Source organism: Manis pentadactyla, chromosome 1 (assembly GCF_030020395.1).
Source record: "Manis pentadactyla isolate mManPen7 chromosome 1, mManPen7.hap1, whole genome shotgun sequence".
Classification (NCBI taxonomy): Eukaryota; Metazoa; Chordata; class Mammalia; order Pholidota; family Manidae; genus Manis; species Manis pentadactyla.
In genome coordinates, this window is record NC_080019.1 from 116008270 (window position 1) to 116035184 (window position 26915).

At 37.6% G+C, this 26915-nt stretch overlaps 1 protein-coding gene across 3 annotated transcripts; it reads right to left on the bottom strand.

Annotated features, from left to right (window-relative positions):
• Positions 1 to 5755: 5755 nt before the first annotated feature.
• Positions 5756 to 26112, bottom strand: TRA2B (transformer 2 beta homolog). 3 transcript variants are annotated; one of them, XM_036933204.2, is made up of 9 exons: positions 25910 to 26112; positions 14180 to 14313; positions 12945 to 13107; positions 11515 to 11703; positions 9704 to 9819; positions 8600 to 8683; positions 7472 to 7531; positions 6693 to 6763; positions 5756 to 6169 (listed from the first exon to the last, which is right to left on the bottom strand). In XM_036933204.2, the coding sequence occupies exons 1-9, from the start codon at positions 25943 to 25945 to the stop codon at positions 6159 to 6161; spliced, it is 864 nt and encodes a 287-aa protein (XP_036789099.1). In that variant the 5' UTR covers positions 25946 to 26112; the 3' UTR covers positions 5756 to 6158. The 3 variants fall into 3 exon arrangements, with proteins under 3 accessions (XP_036789099.1, XP_036789097.1, XP_036789098.1); XM_036933202.2 differs by having other exon boundaries at positions 6693 to 6793; XM_036933203.2 differs by having other exon boundaries at positions 6693 to 6766; positions 25910 to 26111.
• Positions 26113 to 26915: the final 803 nt, after the last annotated feature.

A 26915-nucleotide genomic window follows, 5' to 3' on the forward strand; every position in this document is an offset into this window, starting at 1 on the left:
TCACAGGACTATTTACAATAGCCAAGATATATGGAAGCAACCTGTGTGTCCATCAGTAGATGAACAAAGATGTTGTGGTATATATACACAATGGAATATTATTCAGCCATAAGAAAATAAATCGTACCATTTGTAACAACATGGGATGGAGCTAGAGGGTATTATGCTCAGTGAAATAAGCTACACAGAGAAAGAAAAGTACCAAATGATTTCACTCATTGTGTAGTGTAACAACGAAGCAACTCTGAAGAAACAAAACAGCAGACTCATAGACTCCAAGAAGAGACCAGCGGTTACCAAAGGGAAGGGAGTAGTGAGGGAGGGAGAAGGGGATTAAGGGGCAGTATGAGTAGTACACATAATGTAGTGGAGGATGGGGAAGGCAGTAGAGCAGTGAGAAGGTAAGCAGTGACTGTAGAGCATTACTATGCTGATGGACAGTGACTGCAGTGGGGTGTGTGTGGGGGGGGAATTGATATGGGTGAATGTAATAAGCACAATGTTGCTCATGAGACCTTTATAAGACTGTATCAATGATACCTTAAAAAAAAAACAGTGAGAGGCCACTCCATGTGGTTAAAGCTCAAGAGTGACCATACCAAGTGTTGGTAGGGATGTGGAGGAAGCTGAATTCTCCAACACTGCTGGTGGGATTTAAAATGGTACAACCACTTTGAAAGAGTGGCAGTTTCTTAAAAACTTAAACATATACCTACCACATGATGACCTCGCCATTCCAACCCTAAGTATATAAAGAGAAATGAAAGCATTATGTCCACACTATGACTTATGCATGAAATGTGCACAGCAGCTTTCCTTGTAATAGCCAAAGCTGAAACCCAATAGGCCATCAACAGATGAATGGATAAGCAGTTAACTAGTATATCCGTACAAAAAATACCATTCAGCAGTTTTTAAAAAATGAACTTATGGATGCAACAAGATGGCAATTCTCAGTGTAATTGTGCTAGGTGAAAGAAGCCACACATAAATAGCAGTCACATATAAGTCTCAAAAATGTAGACTGGTGGTTGTCTTGGGACAGGGCAAAAGGGGTGGAGGGAGGGTGACAGAAGGGCATGAGGGATCTTTTGGAGATAAATATGCTTATTGCCTTTATTATCGTGATGGTTTCACAGGTGTATTCATGTAACGAAGTGTACAAAATTCCACTTTATACATGTAGTTTATTATTCATGGATATACTGCAATAAAGCTTTTTAAAAAAGAAGCTAAGTATTTTTATGTGCCTGAAGTTTTGTGGTTATGGATAGCTGATCACATACACCTGGAGTGTATCATGAGGACCTCCACAAAGGTGATGGAAAAAATGTTGGTAAATTAGTATAAGCTTTAATTATGGAAAGGAATGTTCCAAGGATAATCTTAAGATGAGGGGTCTTCAAGGGATATGCTTGTGCTGAGTTCTGTGAGGAATGACTAGCCTCCATATGCACTGGTTTCCAAAATTCTTGTATTTATAGTCTTAAAACTTATAAAGCACTTTGCAAACATGAGTGTAAACCCAGCAGTACTGCTGTCACCTCACCAGGCACCTTCCTGGAGTCTCAAACACCCCCATGACTACCAGCTCTGAGACCTTCCGTATTAGAATGAAGTTATCTGTATAGGTGGCTGTCTTTCCCACATACAGGTCATTCTTATACTCACACCCAATAGTTAAGCCTGTGTCTATCACTCTTCAACACTCCCGATGGTTTCCTATTTCATCACAAGTAAAAGCCAAATTATCCTTATAAATGCTTATAGAATCCTGAATTGATGTGGGTCTCTGCTTATCCACCTATTACCTCCCAACTCCTTTTCCTGTCCTCTCCGTGGTGTGCTGTAGACGAGCAAGCCACGGAACTTCCAGTTTGTTCTGCCTAGCATATTGTCCCAATATCCATAAGGCTCACTTAAACCTCTTTTGTCTCTATTCTGATGTCATAGTAAATCATGCCTTCTCTGGCCAACTTAGCATGTGCACCTTTTCCTCTTTTTTCTCCATAGTATGCAGGACTCTAGTAAAACCTCAATGTGAGGCTCCACCAAACCTACAAGGTAGATTTTAAACTTTTTGCTTTATTGCTGACCATTTTTTAGTTCTTTCCCTAAAGAACCCTGAGAAGCCAAGTTGTGTGGTGGTTACTAACATTGCCAAGTATATCTAGATCCAGTTTTACTACAACTGGCTGACCACTTCACAGTAAGGAGCTCAATGTTAACTACCTGTTGCAGTTATTCCCTCAAAGTTCATTTCACACTGGAGCTCAGGGTTAGTCATTATTGGCAAGTTAGGCTCAGAAGTGTAGCCTAGGTGAATGAGTAACCAAATTGAAGACATACATTTATTGCCTGTGCTTATTATCAATGCTATCCTGTTATTGGCAGTACAATAACCATACACTGAGACCATTAGACACTGTCCAGAGATATCCATGCAACTCAGGTTCTTGGACCAATGTGACGAAATATATGCTGCTCTTTATTCTAACAGGAAAATCTACCAAGGTCACCTGAATGAGATCTTTAAACAGTGTGATTCTCTCAAGTTGGCCTTTCAGGTAGAGCGCCATCTATAAACTAAACTCAGGTTGGGTAGTGAGGCATGTCAGGTACCTGTGATCTCAACCAATTGACAGCAAGATTTTCCTGTGAAATGTAGAACATCAGTGTTTTGTGGGTCATATGGTCTGTCACAAGTATTCAATGCTGCCTAGGTGCAAAAGCAGTGATTTATAATGCCCAAGTGAATGGTCCAACAGGTCAGGTCAAGTTAAGAGGGTTAAGATTGTCTGCTTCTGGGGTCTCAGAAATTCTTAAGGCAAGATAGAAAAGTAAATTGTCATGTTGGGGAAAAAAACCTCTTATTTCTAGATTAACAGGCATATACCAAGTGACGTATTTGTCCCAGTGAAGAAAATCTGAGTTAACACCCATGTCTACACACTGGCCTAACTAGGAAAATATATCATGCCTGCTGCATCTCTCAAGTATATGTCAGAGGTACTACTCTTTGCAAGACCCAGGGATGTGGTTATTTTTACATACTAGTTTAATGTGAAGGGGTTAAGTCCTAATGGCATCCATTTGGCCTTTAGGAGAGCTCCTTTTTGAGGACACTAGTAAAACCTCAATGTGAGGTTCCACCAAACCTACCACAAGGTTTTAAACAATCTTAATCATCACCTAGGTTTCTCTAAGCCCCCACCATTTTGACTTTTGGTGACAAGTGTCTGATTCTCACAAACTAGTTTATAAGCCAGTATCTAAAGTTTGGGTATTTCTTCAACAGTTCAAATGGCTAATGACTGTAGAATGCCTTGGCAAAGTAGTACTGGTCATCATAAACTCAAGTGGTTATTCTGGCTCCTGGCCTTTTCTTCAAAGGGTTCAGGGTCTATGAATTCTGAACTGTGTCAGGTCTATGTTCACAAGACCCAGGTTTTTTGATTATATAATCAAACAAGACTGTCATCTGTTGGCTAAAGGAAAACTGCTTTGTGTCCAAGCCTTCCTCAAAATCCATTCCTGTAAAAGCTGCTCATGTGTAAGTAAAACCCTTCCATGTCTCTGGGTGGAACTTTTCTATTTCCTTGGATAATCCATAATTTCTTTATGCCTGCCAAATTGAAGGGTTCCTTCGTTATGAAGTAAGAATTTTAAGGGTTATATTTATTCTGTCCCTAAGTTACCTAATGTCATTCTGTCCTGACATTCTTAGTCCATTCAAACTGGTCTGTGCAGCAAGTAACCCAAGGGACCCCCAAAGTGTCTCCTTTCATGGAATCAGATGAACACCCAACACAGCACATCAACAGACTACTGGGTAGTATAGGAGAGGAGTCTCACCATTCCTAAGCCCATTTCAACCTGCTTAAGTTCCAGATTTTCTTCAAGGTCTGTCACACACCACCCTGGTTACAACTTCTATTAAATCCAGACCCAAAAGCCAGAAAATCCAACTGATGCTAGATTCAAAAAAAAAAAAAAAACTTTTTATTGGCAGAATAATTGGTGGCTTACATGATTTAGTTTAATTGCAAGCCAACACCCCTGGGATACATCCATTAGGCATGGTTCCTTTCCAAAAGTGCTCTAGACTCTGGTCCAGTAGAGGGCTGAGAAATTTTTATTTTTTGCCCCACTCTAATGCAAGAAGTGGGTCCTCAGCTAAGGCAGCTGTCAGACCCGCACCAGATACCCACTGTTCTCATCTTCACTGTCTTTGTGCTGCCTCACCATTTCATCTCCTCCAGCAAGAACCTACAAGCAGTACCACATTCCTTCACATGTCCTTTTTATCACTCAAAACTAAGCTTCTCAGCCCTCTTCCCTTACAATCCAACCACTTCTGGACCACATGGTGAAAAACTCAACTATCTGAAAGGCCAATTCTTATTCTGAAACTGTTAAGAATAGACTTGAAATACTCAGCAGATCAGGTGAGATAGTTCCAGATGCTTAACTGGAAACAAATATACAGGGGTAGAAACCTATGTAGATTTAACAGATATATTAAAAGTATGAGAGGTATACATTTCAAACACTCTGCCCAGTAAGTTCAACATATTAAAGCCTGCAAATATTGCCTATACTCTATCACCAATGTTTTCAATCATGTTTACACATATAAGAGGCAGAGTGTTATCATAATTAAGAATATAGACTGGATTGAGAATGCCCAGGTTCAGTTCCTGGCACCGCCATTTTAATAGCTATTAAAAGTTGTATCACACAAGTGCTACAGACTAAATAAATTAATGTACATGAAGTGTTTTACAAGTACCTAGGATATACTAAACGAGAGATCTACATACTATAAAGGTTAGCAGGCTAACAAAATTGTTTCCTTCCTATAGCAATTTTCCTAGAATTGGCCATGAAAATCACCTAAACTCAGAAGAAACAATACTGAGAACATGTGTTTCAGGTACACTCAGGGCCAAAGTATGGAGACTAGAGTTATAAAATCCAAGTGGAGATGATCACTCCAATACTTATTCTTCATGTGCTTTCCAGGAATATATAATTTACCTAAATTAAAAAAAAAAAAGGGCAAACAGAATTATGTCTCAGCCCAAGGGATACTGATACTACACAAGACTAAAGACTCCAACTTTAAGTTAATAATGTTAAAACAAAATCTTTGTAAACTGAGTTGTACCAGCCTTTTACTCTTTTCATTTGCTTTTATTTAAACAGTTCTCAAAACATTTTGAGTGAAATTGGGCCTCCTTTGGTAAGCAAAGGACTTGAAAATAGTATTTAAAAAATGAACAGGCAGTCTTCAGTTTGCACAGGTGTAGTGTTCCCTTCTTTTCCCCAACTCTGAAGCACCCAGTTTTTCATATACTCTAAAAGCTAGAAAAACAAGAGTACATTTGTGGTGGAATGTATTGTCACTTGCTGATAAGTACTTGAAATACTACCATCCCCTTTTAACAGCTGTAAGAAATTAGCCTTTTAAGGCATACATTGTGTAACTCTTTTTCTTATTCCCTGCTATATACGATACAGATTACATAAAGGCTGACAAATCCACATTTATATAAGCATTAAGCATTTGCTGTATTGAAAGATTTTGTTCTAAATACTAGCAGTACAGAGTTACAGAGCATAATTTTTAACATTTATTTGCAGGTATATTAAGTATGTATGTTTCATGGATGGAGAAAACGGACCTTTGTCTTGAAATTTACTACTGACAACCTAATCTTAACAGTTCTGCTAAGCACTGATATGTTAGAAAGAAAAGTAAAAACCAAACTTTATTGTTGCTTTTTACCATTTGGTAATATTTTTTTTACACACAGGCTTCGATCTTCAGAATACCCTGGATTCAGTAGAAAAACCTTTTAAATGAAGTTTTGTACAATAGAAACTTCTCAGCAGTCAAAATTTAGACTGTAAAAAAATACATGCAAAACATACTTTTCTGAAAACACTTAACTTTGAACAAAGCACCGAACTACACAAATGCAGAATGAAAACAGCATTTCAACTCCACCAAAAGTAGTCATCATAAAAGGTGTAAAAGTCACCTAACTTCACTAGGCACTGTTCACTTTTTAAACAGGAGACAATAAAAAATATTGTCCACAAACAATATCCCAACTCTAGGGCAGGTTTCAGAAAGTCTTCATCTTCATGCTTTAATAGCGACCTGGGGGAAAAGAAAGAAATAATATGTTTCAATACTGAGAGAACTGATTGTCCAGTATACTTTGATTTTGAGAATTTTAGACAACTCTTCCATAAAGAAATTTATGTTCCAGATTCTCTCCTGTGAAAATAGAGGAACACCTTCACACAAGGGTTACATAAGCAATGAGAGAACTAATGTTAAAGCAATAGAAATAACTGGAAGTATAATTTAATCTAAGACCCAAGGTTGTAAGTCACTCAGATGTTTCCAAACTATACAAAAATTCCAAGAACTCCTAAAAAGAAAAGCTACAAACAGTGAAAGGATATACTATACACTTACTGTTTTAACTAGCAAGAAAAACAAAGGGTTTTCATATACTTTCTTGACCCCAACACACAAAAATTGGGGGAGGGGGAAGGTAGGGCAATAAATATGGATGAACTACTTGAATGAACCCATCTGCAATGGTTTGGCAAGTTAGAGCAAGTTATACACTATTACGACATATAAACAAAACTGTATCACAATAAGAACTTACGAGGTGAGTATGAACGAGATCTGGAACGTGATCTGTATCCTCCACGACTATAGTAAGGAGAAGGTGACCGCCTTCTGTAAACAAATGGCAAGTCTAAGACTCTGTAGATCACAATGAGACTAAATGACACATAAAGATTATACACACAATCCCTTTTATCAGTTTCCAAAACTAACAGACCCTCACTGACCTTTAACAAATTTTACATAAGCCATGGGGTTTCAAGGTTTATCTCAGTCCTGAGAATGAAGCACATTATCTGCCTGGGTACCAAATAATCACTCAAACTATAAGAAGTCAAATACTCCTTGCTATGTATGATCCACTGGTAATCTGCTAACCCATTTTAAATGTGTTAAAGTATGTTAGGGGAAAAAGAAGTTATCACTAGTCAACACCCTCATGAACATACAGTATCACTAGTGCTTCACATATTCAGTTGCTCATTCTAAGATACTTATATAATACGAGAAGATAGCTGTCAGGAATAAATAGGCTAAAATTATGGGTTCATCTCAATGACCTTAATTTATACCATCATCTCATTAAGGTACAAAATTATACCACTGTGTAATTTACCTAGTATAAGCCTAATTAACTTCTATAAACACACAAAAACATGTACACATTGGTAAATCTGGTTTGTTAAAAATATTTTTTACAAATGTCATGCAACAATTTTGTGTGACACTTAGAATTTAACTACTCAAATACTAGTAATCAAGTGTCTTTATGTGAGCCATTCTATTGTACATATTTTAAATCCTCTGCTGGCATACCTGTAAATTTGATCCCTGTCTTGAGCAGCTCTCCATCCTCCTCCTCCTCCACCTCCTCCTCTGTGAAGACAGAAAAGCAGTATGTAACTTTTTAAAGCTGCAAGAATATACAGTTCAGGTAGTAAATAAAAATCCCACAAAGCTGAAGTGAAAGTTAGTTTCTTGTTAAATGATAAAGAGCTACTTTCATAATCTTTCTTACAAACCGGCATAGAGCTCTCTCTGGTGGCTAAAATGAGTATCATTAGAACAAAGAACATTTCTAACTGAACTTAGCTCAAGTGTTATTACAAAAACCCAAACCTAAAACATTACTTTTCTCAGCCTCCACAAATCAATCCAAAAATGCTTTAAAAAAAGAAAGTTGTTTCTTTTTTGTTGGGGATAAAGTTCTGGACAGGAAGTAATGTCAGGTGCACCCCTTAAGGACTCACTTCTATAGGCAATGATCCACCAACAATTGTCAACTTTTTAAAACAAAGTCAATAATGTGAGAGAGAAAAAAAGGGACATCCATATACCTTGACACCACACCAAAATAAGACGTATGTTGCTAACTATCGAAAAAGGAAGGTCTAAATTTGCTGCTTCTATTGAAAGAGAATTTTACTGAAATTTTTACCTTTTATAGTATGTTGGCCATTTTTCTGCCAACCCTCTAAAAATGTATCTTAACCATTATTGTCCCTAAATAATTCATTCTTTGGGCTCCTCCAAAAATCAGTTTTATCTCTTCCAGTGCCTGGTACATTAGATACACCAAAGAATTGCTTTGTAAAGCAATGACTTTCAAAATACAGCTTATGAAACTTGCTTTAAAAGTGAAACAAATACAAACAAGGGAAAAAAACTGAAGTACGGTCTCTAATTTTAGTTTCCACTGTCATGCTTGAATCCAGGGATCTTGGTTGCTATACAACTTGACGTTTAAGAATTAAACCAGAAAGACACATAACCTCAAAATCTGGTTTAAACTCTAGCTCTGGATTGTATAAAAGGCAGTGATTTTATTAAAAGCTAACTTAGGTATAGCAGTGCTGCTTTAAATTATGTTGCAACTGATTCAAAAGAGATGACGCTTCCTTCAATTGTTTTGGCAATTTAAACCTCATTACACAGTTAACTTACCTGTATGATCTGCTGTAATAGTCCCGATCATCATAGCCTCGATCATATCCTCTGTCATAGTAATCTCGACGGCGTGAGCTGCCACTATGAATAATAATGTATCTTTTAAAATAAAATATCAAGTGGTCTTACCTTCCTAAACATGGCTTTTGGGGTTAAAAACTTCACAGATTATTTATTAGTAGCAGCACACCTTGCAGTATGGCTCATTTGAGTCTTGGGGGCACCACCACCCACACAGCTACTGAGCAACTGATTCAAGTACAACCTCTATTCTTGTCCTGGGCAAAACCAGAAAGGTCTACTAACAACTTTAGTTCCGAGGCAGGCCTTTTCTGATAGATGTATTAACTAGAAAAAATGAGTATTATTCTCATACAAATTCTGAGTGACACTGGATAAGCACTGCCCTTTCTCTTTCCTATTTTAACAATGTACATTAAGACTATTTAAAAAACCTTTTGGTTAAGGGGCCACAAAGATTCTGCTAACTTGTTTTCAACTAAAATCAGTTTTCTGACTTATTCACAAATTTTATCAAGGAAAAAAACCCCGTATTTGTAAAATGCTGTTTCTGGAGTGAGAAAATGTTCAGCTTATTACAGAGAACAAGGTAATCATGGTACAATTCTCTACCTGATGTTAAGTGCATTATATTTATATTTAAAAAATCTATAGTTTTCTGCCATTAATACACACACTGGTGAGAATAATGACAAAGGGAAGAAGTATCCTGTCAGAGTACACTACAAAAACTGGTCTGTGTTCCACTCTGCTCAAGGAAACAAAAACTAAAAAATGTACTTGAGGAGTTGGATGAACTTTACTTTACCTAGAATGGTTAAGTTTCCAATGTGGGGAATATGGTCTGATCAGGAACAATTACTTAGTAAAGCCAAATACATGACATTTCTTTATGATAAGTGGGATCCATTCTATTTAATGGCATCAATCAGAATTTGTGCACAAATAGAGTGACTGAATATGTTCTATTGAATATAGTTCAGCCTGTTAAAAAACGACTTTTCCCCAGCACATGTAATTCTTGAAGGAAGTGGACAAACTGAACCATCTATCAAATTTTTACCTTGAAAATGAACTTACTAGGTAGGTCTCCCCATGTAAATCCCTGGTGTTGGGGTATGTGGTCTTTTTGTAATAGAGAAATCAACTCTAATCCTTCGTCCATCAAGCTCCATTCCATTGGCACGCTCTTTTGCCTTAGAAGACATGTAAGTCATATATACATCCTGGAGAAAGCCACAAACTATCCACCTGCTATTTAGGTCGGACTGGATGTTTCAGGCACACAAAATTCTTTTAAATGTTAGCTAGAACATTATGGCCTACAACTTAATAGGTTCTTCCCCCCTTAAAATACTCATTGTAAATAAGCTAGCCATAAAAACTCAAGTTTATCCAAAAAGCCACAATGACCAATCTAACCCTATGAAATACTTGGATAATTAATGTACCTAACTACAAATTTGATAATGCTTATATAGCTTTAGAGCAGTGCACAGTTGCCAAACTATGGCCACTGAATGAAGAATTTAAATGGCTGGGGGAGATGAAGGGAAATCAAAATAGTATTTCATAATACATGAAAATCACACAAAATTCTAATTTCAGTAGCCATAAATGTTTTATTCAAACACAGCCCAACCCGTTAATCTATATACTGCATACGACTTTTGAATCACGGCAGAGTCGCTAAGTTGTGACTGGGATGCAAAGCTTGCAAAGCCCTGAACAGTCACTATCTAATCTTTCAGAGCCGTTTGCTGATCCTGTTATGGAAGCAAAAGGCTGGGATGAGAAATGCTTATTAATTACATGTAGTTCCTTCATCTAGAATATACACTAACTAACAGTATATATATGAAGCAAAAAACCCAGTCCACTCCAAAAACTAAGCAGTTTGTTCAAAAATTACAGAAACATTCCTCTGTCTCAATAGAATTTAAGCTTCTGATTCCAATATGCTATTTTCTAACTTGAAAGTTTAAACCTCAGAAGACAGCTTCAGGCACTATGTAAATTATGCTATTTTTCAGAAAGCTAACTGTGATCCTATAGCAAAGCAAAACAAAGCAAAATTAGGGGAACTAGGAGGCCTATACTGTTAGTAACCTTGAGCAAATCTTGTTTTATACCTTTTGCCATCAATTACTACTACTAAAATGAACATGACTGACATCTTAAAGCATCCCTTTCAAATCTCTTCAATTCCATTAGGTCATCTATTACAATTACTTGCAATCAGTGTATAATTCTTCCTTTAGTAATCTGGTTACTCTGCTTCAAATTTATTGTTTTTAAAAATTAGTATAATCTTCACAAAGCATATGTTTTAATCTAGAGCACAATTACTAATCTCAACATTGACCTCAATGTTTCCCAAGCTTTTCCTCTTCCTTCCTCTGTCCCTATACTGGGGATGCTTTAGCTGACTTTCTTAAAGGTAGCCCAGATTCAAAGTTTTAGTCTACATATTAAAATTTCCTGCTTCCTATCCTATATTCAGCCTCAAGTCAAATTAACATCTAAATGTGAAAATCACTTTTGGTCAACATACACTCAAAACCAGTTCCATTCTCAGAGTCATCACTTTGTAATGTTCTTCTCCATTCTAGAAAATAGCTCAATGTGAACACTGATTAAAAATATTCTAAATGACAGCATTAACATTCTTAGGTTTTATGTATCTGTATCTAGGTATAAGATCTAGAACAGACAAGAAGTAATAGATGGCGATTTAGTTCTGTTCTCAAAAGAATGCAATTCTTTAACTTAAGCTACAGTCATACAACCTATTTACAATAAAGCAAAAACTGTCCTTATCCAAATACTTGGTCCTTAGTACTTAACAATAAACTAATATTTTCCAAAGGTACAGGTAGACTTTTACTTACTTCCTTGGCATCATCTACGTTTTCAAAATATACAAAGGCAAATCCTCTTGAACGTCTAGACTGCTGGTCATATACAATAGACACATCAGCAATAGGGCCATATTTAGAGAATACCTCTCTCAGATCTCTTTCTGTAGTGTATAAACTCAATCCAAACACCCCAAGACAACAGTTGGGATCAGGATTTGCCTAAAAATAGAAAAATGGATTTTATACTTTAAGAGTTGTCATAAATTGAGTTTAAAGAAACTATATACAAACTAGCCAGAAGTATCACCAACAGTTAAAGTAGGGAACAAGCAATTATACTGAGCACTATTTTTAAGTTACTTATGTTATAGCAAACACTGCAAGCATGTTTAAGAACAGGCAGAAAAGACTGCAGAGGGAATAACTTCAACTTGAATTAAATGGGGGAAAATAGGGCCTTATACCAATTAAAAGCAAATTGGCATTTTTCTGGGGAGAACAAAGGACAATTTGCCTGAGAAATTCACCTTCTAGGAATTTATGCTAAGAAATAGCTGCACATTCACAATATGCATACGTAAGGATAATCCAAGTAGCATTTGTTTTATAAACTGGAGAAAAAAAGGCAAATGATTTAAATATTAAGATACTACACATATGATGGGATACTCTGAATTACCACAAAGGTATACAGAAAGAAGGGCATGTCCCACTGTTTTTATAGAAACAAAATGTATGGTGTTTATATACACAGATAATTGAAGCTAAAGATGTTATAAAAGTTTGCAATCATAAAAGAGCACAGAAAAATAATGAACCACATGCTATTGACATTCCAGTTGCCATAATGAATTTACCTGAAGGTTTCATTTGTTTCACACATACACTACAAATTCCATTCTACTCTCAAAAACAAAGGCATACACACTCTACAAAACCACCTTGGGTAACACAATGAAATCACACTATATCCACACTGAAATGGCATTTGGAACCTCTCAGAGGACATAATAAAAGCCTTAATACCTGAAAAAAATCTGCTTAAAATTAAATGGGAAAGCCAGGAGTACATTCTCTACAAAGAGTTATTAAAACAAACCCAGAAAACTCGAGTTAACATTAGCAAGGACATGTAGACCCATTACATGATCTAATGAGCTAGTATTTTAACAGTAGCTTACAGATGGAGATTTTTTTTTTACTTTGATGGACTCAGCTATACTAATGTGACAGTATTTTACTTAAATGTGATGGCCCAAAGGTACACCATTACATGGGAGATACCTTAAAAAGACTCCGAAACACCAAAAGGCCTCTAGTTAACTCATGTAATTCACTGCTAATGCCCCACCGACAAAATCAGTTCTAACTAAAAACAAAACAAAAAACGAGAAAGGGGGACTGTATTATAAAGTGGCTTTCAACAGTTCATTCTCAAAGAGTTTTGTTCCCCATCTTACCCGATTCCCGACATGACGCCTGCGAGTAGACATGGGAGAATGACTGTGGCTATGCCGTCTTCGATAATCTCGACTGTAAGACCTGCTACGGGATCGTCTATGGGAGCGGGACCGAGATCTTGATCTTGTGTAATGCCTCCGGGAACTTCTTCTGGATCTAGACCTGAAAGAGAAAGGATTCAAGGTTATGACTAAGTAGCTGACAATAAGATATGGCTTTCAATTCTTTTAACACACTATTCTAGAGTTAAACCCCAAAAGATGGAACACAATCCAGACATATACTAACACGGTACCAGTTTTCTTTTGTATCAGTAGTTTTTCAAGTCTGCTAGAGGAGTTCCAAAACTACTACTAGCTCTCTTCCCAACATTTCTTAAAATAATTAAGAAAAATAGATCAACACATTCAATATACTTTGAAAATCATAAAACATGCATTTCATACTAGCTTGATTTATGCCCACCTTTCCCCCTCAAAATACCACCTTCTCTTTTTCTGTTTCTCCCATTATGGCCATCATTCACTTAAGATACAATCATCATCACAGTTTTCTCCAGCAGTGTTTAAAAAAAATAAAAAAATAAAAAAAAAATCAACCAGCTACTCTTGACTAGAGTAGATCATATGAATTGTCATCTAAACCAGGCAGGACACATAAGAGAGAAAAGGGGCGCATGCAGGTGATGTTAATTATGCCTTATAATAGGCATAAACTGGGGCTGTTCTGGGAAAACCAGGACATATAGCCTACTCTTGACCAACATAAAAAAAGTGCACTGTGTTTAGGTATTTTTTAATACACAGATACGTAATTCTTGACTACACCTATTTAATAAGAATTGTATTTACTGAAAGCCAATGTTCTGCAGTCTGTTTGCCATACTAATAAGCAGTTTACTTAAACTCATAGCGAATTCCTCACAACAATTCTGAAGAACTGCTACTATTAATAACTCGCCTTTTATAGGTAAGAAAGCTGAAGTTGAAAAAGGTTAAGTAATCTGCCCAAGTCAGAAAAAATAGAGGTAAGATTTGAACCCTAAACGAAAGCCCAGGCTCTTAACCACATAGTCTTCTGTCTCCCAGAACTTAGGACTTAAGTTCATTTCTAGTACCAATATTAAATAAGCCAACAAATGATCTAACCCTCTCTGTCTTCCTAGTTTACAAAAGCACACACCAATTTCAAAGCTAAGAGTAACAGAAGAAAATCCCAAGATAGTCTTTCTTACCTAGATTCAGATCTGGACCTGGACTTTGATCTGGAACGCCTGGAATCTTCCTTGGAGCGAGACCTTGCAGGGGTATGCCTTGCAGATTTCCCAGATCCATGAGCACTTCCACTTCTGGAAGCAGAACGGGATTCCTACACGTAGATGTCAAAAGTTTAATTTGTATACTTTCTGGGCAACTTTAAAAACAAATAAGCTGCTGTGAGATAAATGGTGAGGGAAAGCAATCCCCTTCCAAGATAAGAAAACATAGGTAAGGGCAGGAACTGAAAATACCTGGTATAATAGTTACACTGCTCCAATTGACATAAGTCAATTCTTCCACCTTTTTTTGGAGCAGGGACAATAGGAGTTAACTGACCCCACTCTCTTCAGGAAGGAGTGCCAAAGCCAAGCAGGAGAGGGAACTGTTCAAGGATTGTGTTTTGGGAATGTTACTCCATAATGACTAGGGTAAAAAAGAACCTCATTAACTATGACACCTACATCTTTTACCTATTTCAATCAAGCTGCCATCAATAAAACAAAACCCTACAAAATTCATAAAACTTTTGAAAAGCTTTTTTTGTAAGACCTCAACTTTTCAAGTTATATTTATTGTTGAGTGGGAAAATAGAGACAATCTGTTGTTGTAAGTCCTAGACGAAGGTAGAAAGCTAATGGAAAGCAAAGACCAGCCTGAAGGACACTACACCCTGGTTCCATGTAACCCAAAGAATCCCAAACAAAGCAACCAGATGGAGCTACAGCAGCAAGGCAGTGACTGTGCAGAGTTTAAGAATAGAAAGGGTATCAGAGATCTACAGTTTCCTCACATAAATGGAGAGAAGCCAGGGCAAACTGATGGGGAACTGGGAATAAGTAGCTAGGAAAGTTACACAGAAGATATATTAAAATCTGAATATTTTAAATTAAGGGTTCCTAATCTAGGCTGAGGAAGGGAGTGAGCTTAAGAACTGTACGTAAAAACCAAACTCTAGGTATATACTGCACAGAGCTTTCCCAATTAAAAGTAGCTGGTAGATAAAAGTGGCACCTAAAAAGGGAGGATCTCTAAAGAAACTAGCAAAGGCATGAATAAAGATTCCCTAGGTCATCAATGAACCAAAGGTGCAGATAGGGAGGGCCAAGTAACCAGCAGAAAGGCATACATATATATTAAGTACTGGAACCAGGAAATGTTCTGCCAAAGCACAACAGAAACAGTGGATGAGGCAAGAACCCACTCAGTTTGACAGCTAGCTAAGATATCACCAAGCACAGTTAACTCCTATTTCAGGTTATCTAGACAAATTAAAAAGCAAAGTATAGTGTAGTGAGTCTTTCCACCAAAGGCAGAGCAGAAAAAGCCAGACTCAAAAGGAACCAACATTTTTAAGTCACTGTATGGGTAAGAACACTAAAGCTACTGGATAAAGTTATCAAGAGACCACCCTGTGAGGTAACCTCCAGAATATTCTGACCATTCTTGAAAGGATAGAAGATACAGGATTATTTTAAGTTACAGCCCTCATCATTTTAGACTATGTTCTAAAATGGAGAAAATTTGGAAAATCCTCAGGGAAAAAATTTATATGCAACACAAGAGACAAATTAAAGCCTGAAGTTTAGAACACTGAAGAAAGAGTAACTTAGCTGGTAAAATTAGTTCTGGTCTCTAGGCCCAAAACAACTCTACAAACTTTTCAATAGGATTTCAAAGTCATATTAAATATAGTGTAAAGTGATATGAAATTTGACAGCCTCTTCTCCTTCACTCCACGAGTTATTGTAAAGAGTCAAAGAAAAAAATGGTACTCTTATTAGTGAAAACAGCTACCTTTATACACCAACGGCAAAAAAAATTACTGCAGCTTTGGGGACTCCAATTAAGTCCCTTGGCTTTCTCTTGCAAACATTCTGAACACTGAGACATTAAAAAAAACACAATTGGCCTCCCTTTTCTCCTTGGACAAAGAAAAGTTTTTTTTTAAATACAGGGGGTGTAGTTTTCTGCCATCTTTGCCATGCCACAGGCAAAAGCTAATCTAGACAAGGAGATGGAAGAAGGGACACAAAAGTTACTAAATTCTTTTGTTTATTCCAAAGCTAGAAAGATTTTTATGGAAATGATACTAACTTCTAATAGAAACCGAAGGAAAACATTTGCCATGGAAGGCAAAGCAATAACATGGCTGCCTCACACAAAGGAATCGAAAAAGTACCAATAAAGTTACAGTTAACAAAAATCAGCTGGGGTCTGAGTATATAGGCAGAGAGAGTGGAAAGTCAAGATCTCCCTTTAAGCATCTTGCTTCATTAAACAGAAAAGCTGTATTTCAAGCTGAGATGCTTTACCAGTCTGTCCAGTAAGAGGGAAGAGATGGCATTTCTACCCTAGGACATAGGCCTTAATGAGGTTTCCTCATGAAATTCTACTAGGTCAAGGATCAAAGATACAATATCTGCCAAATTATCTTAAGACTTTTCACGCATCCTCTAACTGGCCACATGCAGATATATATCATGAGCAATCATTTAAATCAGAAAATAGGGGAAACACCAGAATGTGTTATTCTTCCTTCTATCCTGACACTTGGATAGGCTAACACCTAAACAATGCCTCCGCATACCTTCCTTATCAAGGATATTCTTAAAGAAGCTAAATACCACTACAGTTCCGTTGGCCATTAGCTGGTTTGGAAATACAAGCAAGGAAGCTTTGCCTGTCTGTAAACATGAGACATTTTTAAATGGTGAGCTAAATCTAAAAGCAAAGTTAACTTTAAACCTTGATCCAGACAAATCTGCAAAACCAGCTGGGAAAGCCCCTGCACACAAGAGAAACTCAAAGTCTACTCTTAAGGCTGACAAAACTTTAAGAGTCAACACTTTAAAAACCTACCAAGAAGTACTCTCTAGACATCAGTATCTCAAGGAAAAAGACCAGGAACTTAAAGTTTGTATGAATAAGATAATGAAATGCCAAAACCCCCTGAAAAATTCCCAGGGAGTCAAGTTCTTACAGACTGGGTCTTAGTCATACTAATACACCAACTTATAAAGCACACATATCAGAAAAAAACAAATTCAGTCTTCCAATAAAATGCCTTAATCTGAATCTCCCTGAGAATGACAGGATCTTAGAAAAACTGAAAGAGATGATATAAGTAGGAATAGCCATTCAACTGCTAGTTTCTCTTGTATTGTTTTAAAAACTGGATGCAGATTTGATTATGAACAATGGCTCTTAAACAGAAATATGCAGAAAACCTATGTAACATTTAAAAATACAGGTCCCTAAACTGTTCATTTTAGTAGGTCTGGAGTTGGGTTTCTATGTTTCTTAAAAGCACAGCACATGTTTATTTATGGTACTAGTTAAGTCTCGCGAATTTACTCAATTACATAAATTTTATGATTCCTATCTGATTTTTCTTGGCAAAGGACACCTTCCTGGAATCTTGTTTCTGTTGGCATCTCTGCTCCAACTGCCCCTGGTAGTAATCAGCCCTCCTGAGACATGTTTCTTACTGCCTTCCCCAGGGCAAGAAGCCCCTTACCTCCCCAATGGCCAGGGTAGAGTGACTCAGAGATACTCTGGCCAAAGGAAAACATGGATGTGAGGGTCCACTAGAACCAATGTGTTTTTTTTTTTGCCTTACATCTATCCAGCTTGGGTCATATAATCAAATTTCAAACTGCTTTCTTAACCTCAGAGAATTAATAGGCCTTTTCTCTTTTGGACCCCAAGGACTTCTCAGGACTCCTGGTAACAGAACCCATGAGCTTTGAACAGAAATAGAATATCCACTCACATCACTTTTACCTCAACGCTCTATCTAAATTTGTAAGTAATTCAGAATACAAACCCAACATTACTTAGTAGTAGTAATTTGTACGTGGCAAGAAATTTTGCAAAGCAGCAATTGGGGCAACACAAATGATGGGAACCATTGTCTATAAATGGTAGTATTTTTCTGCTTGCAAGATATGGAAGTATCATAAAAAGCACAAATCTCACATTCACAAGAGGCTCATAAAGCCCCCAGAAAATGGATCCTTCCAGAAAAGTCATCTAAGCCATCTTTTCTAGGAGCTGTAAAGATCTGATGATTCTCAGAGAAAGTTTTTTCAGGTTGTCTTAATTTCAGGAAGAAGTGATACCCCAGGGTTTCCCTAGTGGGTACAAGACAGCTGTTGGTTGGCTCCTACTGGGTGTTAATTTAACATGTGTACTTGTCCCATCCGACCGAAGGTAAGTACATTATAAATCACCTGACTCCTCTTATTTAGCTCAAACAAAACATACACAGAAGGGGAAATGACAGAACTTCTGGGTTTATTTTCCCAGAAGTGGTGGGAGTGGGAATGAGAATAAAGCTGCTTTATTTTCTACACCTCACACATTTTAACAACTAAGTGTTAATAGCAGAATACAAGAAAAGGGAAAAAAGCATCTACTACTACTGCCACTTGGAGTTAGGTATTTTATTCACTGTGTGACCCACCTGATTCTAAGGAAAGCCACTACACTTTTAGTGGTTACCATAGCCATTCAGCTAGAGTAGGCATTAAACAGAAAAGAATTAAGAATCATCCTTGTGATTTAGTACACATGCATCTTAAAGATAAGGCCTAAGTGGTCATAGCTTTCCAGTACTGCCACCTGGAAAAAAATTAATAATTTCATAAATACCAAAAGGAACTATCCTCCAGGAAAAGATTCAATCCAATGCTTTGCTTGGATTTTGAGGGTTTGGTTCTATAACCATCTTGGTGACATTCTTTAGGAAAACTTTGACAAACTTAGAAAACATTCTACTGCACATTGCTCAGTACCGAAGGATAAGGGTCAGTGCACTGTAGGAGTCCAGGGAGGTGGCACAGAGCACAGTTCCAACTCTGGAGGTACTCATTCACACCCCAGGATCAGCAAGTGTTAAATGGAAAATCTAGACGGGACAACATGAAGCCAACTGTTACCACCCATGCTGAAGAGCTAATTCCTGCCTCATTACTTAACTAGAAAGTTTTTTTTTTAATTGCATCTCAATCATTTGACTGAAAAGTTAAAATTAGAATTACCTAATTTAAACGTTTCCCCTGGAAGGCACTTCTTTGCCCTGTATATATTTTCTTCTATTAAACAAATAATGCATGCATGTTTAGCAAAATATACAGGGACACATAAACAGACTAGTAATTACTTAGCGTAGTGCTTTCTGATTCCAGATTACTTCTTATCTTAACTTCATTTTTATTTCTTTTCTTCATTCTTCCGTTTCAAATTCTGACTTCTTTCATCTTCCCCACTTCTCACAAATTGCTCAATATTCTACAAGTGGGACTTCTGGTCTGATAATTAGCATGCATTCTTTTATTTTTTCAAATTTCAGCTTCACTTATTCCTGAGCTTCAAATACTCATTTATAAAACTTGTCAAATGACGACTTCCGCATTTTCCTTCTTCAACATTAACCTTAATAGAAAAAGAACAGGATGAAGAATAGTTTAAAACTCCAGGATAAAATCCAGTGCCAAAACTGAAACTAGAAAAAAAAATCCCTTTCTTGTTTTGGATTAAAAAAGAAAAACAAAAACCAAAACAAAAAACTAAAATATGCAGCTCAAAAAACTGTAACTAGTTGCCTGTTGGTTCTAAGATATCTAAGATAGTCAATCTCATTTGTCTACTCCAAATTATGCTTAAATTGCATGTGAAGTGCGTGACTGAACATTTACTGTTCATCTAACATTTTAACTCTAATTACATTTCACACTTCTTATTGTATTCATCAATGGAAAATATGCTGTGTCAAAAGCACATCTCTAGTCAAAAAGTGACACGGTAATATCAAAGTGCAAGAAGGGAAAGCACGGACAATTCATTTGTACAATGATGACAAGGCTCAGGGTTGAGGAGATTTACAAATTGTGACTGTCTAGACAAGGTCAAGAAAATTTAATGCCACACATTTTTGTACTGCATATATAAACAGCTCTGTAGAAAAACAATGTCAGGGAATCAAAATTTGGACTATAGTGTTCAACCCACCCTTACAGGCTGCTCTAGTCAGATTTTATAATATGGTCCAACTAATAAATTTAGAACTAAAATCGTTAAGACAAAATCAAATCAACCAACTCATGCAAGTAGCTATGAAGGAAAGCAGAACAAACTTGAATACAACAGTGATGTTTTCAAATAATTTTTTTGAAAATATCCCCCTTCAATGAACAAAAGTATTAAAATCTTCTGTGGGAAGAAAACCTACTTTTAAATTAAGGTGGCAATATTTGGAGAAATTATAGCTCACTTTCTGAAATTATTTAAAAAACTCAACATCACTTAACAGATCAATAAAGTATAATAGTGTCTGTTGAACACTTAGCAAAATAAATATTGCCCTCCTAAAACATCCTAGCTTTCCTGCATTTCACATTATCATCTTTAATTTCATTGTCAATAGTTTCTTTCCTCTCCTAGTTTTATTTTCTTAAGGGGAGGGAGGGTTGGGGGTGGGACATGGGTTTTAAGCTTTCTTAAAAAAAAAAAAAAAGCCTTTATACTTAGTAGGCATAAAGGCAACCATGGCTATGGGGATCATGGGAAGTATTATGATGTCCTGTCTTTTCTAAGAACTTAAGTATAATTTTCAGTCTAGTTTTTCAAACTGACTTATTTAATCTAAGAAAAATTTTAAATAGCTTTTTATTTAAGGGAATCACAGTAATTGGTTTTCTTTTTTATGTCCATCACTAAAATGTAATGGGCGATGTTTGCTGGCAGCACAAATGTAATCGTGGAATCAGAATGCCCAAGCAGGTTTCCTTTTAAGGCCTCCTAAAGATTATGTACAGATGCAGGGCTTAGATGCGTAAGATAACTGGAACGGAGGCCAAAACTCTAGATACCAATACTTTTCTATATGGACACCTTCCTGCTGTTATTTCATTACCCATTCCCAGCCTTTTTTCTTCTTTTACATTCAACAAAACACCCTGCTAGATAATGTAAATATCAGGCATAGTTCAATTCAGCTACTAAACTCAAGAGAGGCTACTTTATAAAACCAGAAGACCAACTATTGTGCTAATGTTATTACGCACATTTGGTTGAGAGCCTACGTAGAAATTTAGCACAAACTTGTCCCATCCTCAACATGGATTTTATTTAAAATGATTCTAGGGATTACAAATGGAGTTCACATAACGTTAAAAATATGCAAACTTTTTAGGTTGATTGACAAGGTATTTTAAAAATTGGGAGACAGGCAAAGAAAACTCACTGATCTTCTTATAAAGGTCAATGCTCACATCCATGTAAGGATTACTTTATTTTCCCTAGAGCTAAACTCTACTAGAACTTTGGGTAGATAGAAAATCCTCAAAAACTGACAATTCTCAAAAAACCCCTATCATCTGACATGCCTGAATCCGCTGTAACCCTACACTTTTAAGAGATCTCTTCCAAAACAGTACAGACTCTAAATTTACCTTCATAAAGCATTCAGTACTTTCTACCAAGATTACACATGCTTTTTGACTTTTTCGGAAGACTTGTTTAAGCACAAAAATCAATGCAAAAAAGGGGCCTCACCCATGCTGTCAATACTTGACAATCTATATTGATAAAAGTTAGCAGTCTGAAAATAACACCCAAAAGCAATTCAGAGCAAAGATTTTTGGGAAACCGAAGACTCTAACTTGCTATAGTGAAGAATTTTTTTTTTGGCTTGCATCTTTAAAAATAAGACTAAGTGATGAAAATACCTAATTCTATGCGACTCACACCCCCCAGAAACTAAACTGGGTGAAACACTTAAAATTCCCAAACAATCTCACCGCCGTATCTTCTAAGAAAATAGTATAATTGTGTGCAAAACCTGGTCAACATTAACATACAATGGTATTCCTCCAAAGAAAGACATATTTGCAGCTCTTTCCATCCTCTTGGGCAAAATGTGAATTCAACAATAAAAGTGTTAATATTTATCACATAAGTATTGGATTTTTTTGGAGACAAAGGGGGAAAATGCTGTACAAAGTGGATTCCATTTAACACCTCTCTCACCATCTGAATTCCTCTTTAATCTTTGACAAAACCGGAAGTACTTACCTTGTAGTCACTTGTAATTTCAGTTTGGAAATGTCACCTTCTAGTTCCAGACATTATCCACAATATTAGCATCCTTAGTTAAAACCAAGAAAAATTCTTCAACTTGGTTTCTTCAAGAGACTTGACCTAACCAGACTCGCCGTTAAACAAAACACTGCCAACTATTTCCTCCCATTAGACATTAATTCAATCATTTATTAAAGGTATTTGGTGTGATGGCTAAAATTCTTTAAAAGAAATTGATTGAGATGGTTGTTTTGGAAATTAGAATTCAGAGGTGGGGCCCAAAACAAAGAATATAAAAAGACAACCCAAGACTAAGCAGAAGAAGAGAAAAACTGCAGAATCTGAAAGGCAGTTTGATGGGATGTTATCCAGATGCTATTCACCCTCACAGAGAGTAAGAGTAAAGATTATGTGTTTGTATCGCAACATTTTACTTCAATAGCCAATATCCTGCCGAAGTATTTTCTTAAATTGCTTGCTACTGTAATCTGCACAGCAGGACAGAAATCAGTACCATTTGCTACTCACAATAGTGTTACCTTAGTTTTGGGATTCTCTAGGTAGACTAACTTGTGAAACTAAAGGAATTAAAATCATTAGGAGGGTAGAATTACAGCACTGCCAAAACCACACACACAAACCTTACAAACCCTAAATATGGAGGCCATTATTACGTTAAAGATTTATTACCAGGCATCTCTATATTTGCTACCAACTCTTTGTATCATGTTCTTAAGACTTCCAAATTGGGATTTAACGGCTAAGGACTTCTTTTTGCAAAGGGGCTAGCCAACTGCTTTGCAAATAATGTTTGCAAGCAACTTTTGGAAAATACTTAGACTTGAATTTGGAGATGAAAAACATTTTATTTTGCACGGGTTTGGCCAGGTCTGAAAGGTCTAATTAGTGACAGATTTTAATTGAAATCTATCAACTTGAACACAAAAAATTCTACAGATAAAGGTAAAAAGGTATACTCTTTGCCATAACTAAAAATGTGGTTAAGAACCACAAAAATTCAAGAATGCTACTTGGCCACACATTTAAGAGGTAAGAGGACACAATGAACCAGTTCTAAGTGTCAATATATTCACACAATAAGTAAATACTGTTGAGTGACCCAGCTGATAATTTATTGCACACACCAACCAATCTGTTTAGGAAAGGAACTAACTTCTAAAGTTAAATTGGGATCTACGGCTGTGGAAGGTGGGGTGGGTATGGGAGTGTCTGGTTAGAGTCAGGTAAAGGAGTGGGGAAGATGCCATCTGAATTTAAGAGATTTGTATTACAAGCGATTACATCAACAGACTGGACTTAGTGATTTACATGAACAGCTTGAAATGTCTGAGGGCCTATAGTGGAATTAAAAGTGTATTTTTCAGGCTCCAGAGAAGCTATTCATCCCAGGTATGTCCAAGATTATTACCCTGAATACAACTTTTTCACCACTTGCAAAAGAATTTATAGCCAATCAGACCTGTTTCAACCTAGTCTATTTAACATTATATTTAAATCTGTTCCACTGAGGTTTATGGTTTTGCCAAGCATTATTTAGGAGTCCAAATACTTGTCTGTTTTTATGTCTATTCTAACCACTTCAGGTTCCAATACACCAACCGGAAAGCAATCAACATACAAAACAAATGACAATCAAACCTAGGTGCAAGTATCCCACAACTTCAAAGTTCAGAAATCTCTCCCAGTATGTCCAGACCCTTACGTTAGAAAAATCCATCGATTTCTAACGCACAGCTTTACTTTAGAACTTTCTCTCCTACTTAGTTAATTCCTATTCTATGTTAACAGAATTGTGAAAAACGCTAGGACGTGTATTCTAGTAGAAAAAAATATCAATTCAAAAATTTCTAATTAACGGGATGACAATGTCTCGAGTGGTCTCAATCTAGGACCTGCTTCCAACGATTGTTTCTTCCCTTACACAAAATACACCGATTTATTCTTCTTTGGGCAATTTCTCATCTTCCCAAGCACAATACTGGGTATATTCAACCGAGAGCTCTTCTAGTTAGAAACCAGTCATTTTATATTCTCTCAACAGTGCAAAAGTACCCAATTTTTGTTTTAATAACTGAGAGCTTAAAAATTGCTTTCCAGTCCAATGACAATGAGTTCCAACAGTATATTCCACTGACAGAATCCTTAAGTCACAGCTTTAACTACTTGTGAGCTCAATCCAAACTTTCGACCCTAAAAAGAGCTTAAATAATAATCTCACCGGTTACACTAAAACAGCCATCCTAGGGAAAAACACCAATATTCATCTGAATAAAGGCCAGATCTAGTTAGTTCAAATCAAATCAATTTGACTTAAGTTACACAGTTAAGATCACTAGGGTTCCAGTAACTGATAGGAAACTTCTTTCTAAAAACGCCGTTCTAACAAAACTATCCAAAATCTGTTTTATATGGATTTACTCAGACATTTGAATGGACTTATCTGGCAATTCCTACTGAGATTGAAAGGTGGAAAACGAAAATCTAACAGGTAAACTGCAAAAACACCCGATTATATTTTTAAAAAAAACTCAAGCTTTAAGGTACTTTTACTATACTTGCAATGAACTCTCCTCAACCCCCAAATATGAACGATTCTGGCAAGCCTTGTATTTTTGCATCTCCATTACTACCCACATCCCCTCACCCAAACCCAAGCTTTACATGACGTTTGTTCAGCCGGGGAACTGTCTTATTCTTGCAATTTCATTAACTGCCACTGAACTCTACATTTAGGAGGTGGAGACTTTTAAAAAAGGTGTACTAATACAAGCCGTGGCTCACAGTATTAGAATACCTCAAAACAAAGGAAAGAACGGCGCCATCAACTGCTGCCCGCAATTTCTCCTACACAAGCACGTGGAAAAATCTACTCCGTAACTAAGAACAAAATCTCAGCAACCTCCTAGTCTATTTGGATACTGGTAACCATTTTCGGTTTTAAAGCCCTTTCGATATCAAGGAAAACCACTCCACTTAGGCTAAAACAAAGCCCGTGCGCTACCCCCTCAAACTAACGGAACCAGAACTTAGTCTACCTCAGGTTTTTTTCATATCCTAAAAGAAGCCCCAATAACTCTTCAGATTCCATCTTTTTGGGGGCCCATAAGACGATCCTCTCGTAACCTAAAAGCAGGGCTAAAGATCCCCGAGAACCTCGCCCCTCTCTTTTCACCCCCCACGCGGGCGATCAGGCCCGCCCGGACGCGCGACTCCTCCGCCATTTTGTGCCTTTGGCAGCACGCCGAGCCCGCCAGCCCAAGATGGCTGCGGTGAGGCTTCGCAGGCGAGCAACAGCGAAATATGATACTGCTCCCCTCCCCCAACACCGAGGGGACGCAGCGGCCATTTTTAATCTCCCGCCCCCCCCCACCTACCCCTCATAACGGAAAAAACCGCCATCTAGAGTACAGGGCCACAGAAACCCGCCGGTGGACTCCCACGCGACTAAACACACTACCCTAGGACTTTAAACCCGACTCCCCTCCTCCCGGCCTCGGACTCCAGAGCCTAAATCGCCCGTTTCCCGGTCAAGGCCGATAGGCCTGGAAAAAGAGGCAAGAAGCTGAAATCACACAACCGCCCCCTGCGCCACCTCTACGTACCCGCTCGCCGTAGTTCTGCTCGCCGCTGTCGCTCATGACTCCTAACAGCTGTCGTCTCCCGATGTGCTTCAATCGAAGCCGCCAACTTCCTGCGCCTTCTATAAAGAAGCTCCGCCGCGGCCTCACAGGACTCACTCGTTCTCAAGCCGCGAGAACCCGAGCGCTCCGCACCGCCTCCGCACGGGCTCTAAGTCTTCCGGACGTGACGCGGCGCTCCTTAACCTGGCTCCTCCCCCCCCAGAACGCGCGCTTTCTTGGCTCCGCCCCCTCGCGCCCGGCTTTCCCTTTCCAGCGGCGGCGCGTCCCTTACCGGACGTGATGTAAGCTCCGCCCCTGCGCAGCCCTCCCCACCCCCTATCTCTCAGTCTCTGTGAGGCGGTAAAGTGTGCGAGTAGAGGGTCCTTTGCAGTGGTAGCTGGGGGGCATAGTCATGTCATCAGCCACGTCTGAATTCCTTCTGGAACTTCAAAGTGAAACCGTCGTGGCGGAGGAAAGAAGTTGGCGATACGCTCCGTTTTCACCTTTCCAGATTCCTTTTCTCCGCTTTATTTCTGTTTTTGTGCCTGCCTCTGGTTGCAGAGGGCGGAGATCCGTATACTGAGTTCTGTGTTTTGCTTTTATTTGGCCTCGGTTGTACATCTTAAGTAACTGAATAACCTTCATTGGAACACCTATTAAATGCCAAAGCACTTTACCAGATCTTAATGCACTGGAATCAGACACAGTCTCTATTCGGAAGAAGTTATTGGTCTAATAAGGTAGAATCGTTATACACACATTTGCAAACTATAATTTTTAACTGCTAGAGGCATGTACAATTATGGTGTCACAAGCACCCAGCAGTATAATATAGTGGAAGGGGTCCAAACTTGGAAGTCCAGATTCTACCCTCTGCACCTGTTCTTTACCCATCTATTAAAAAAAAATGATGGTACCTGGCTGGTGAGGTACTTTGATACCTGTAAAGGGCCACTGATTTGTTAAAATAGCTTCATTGTGTATATCT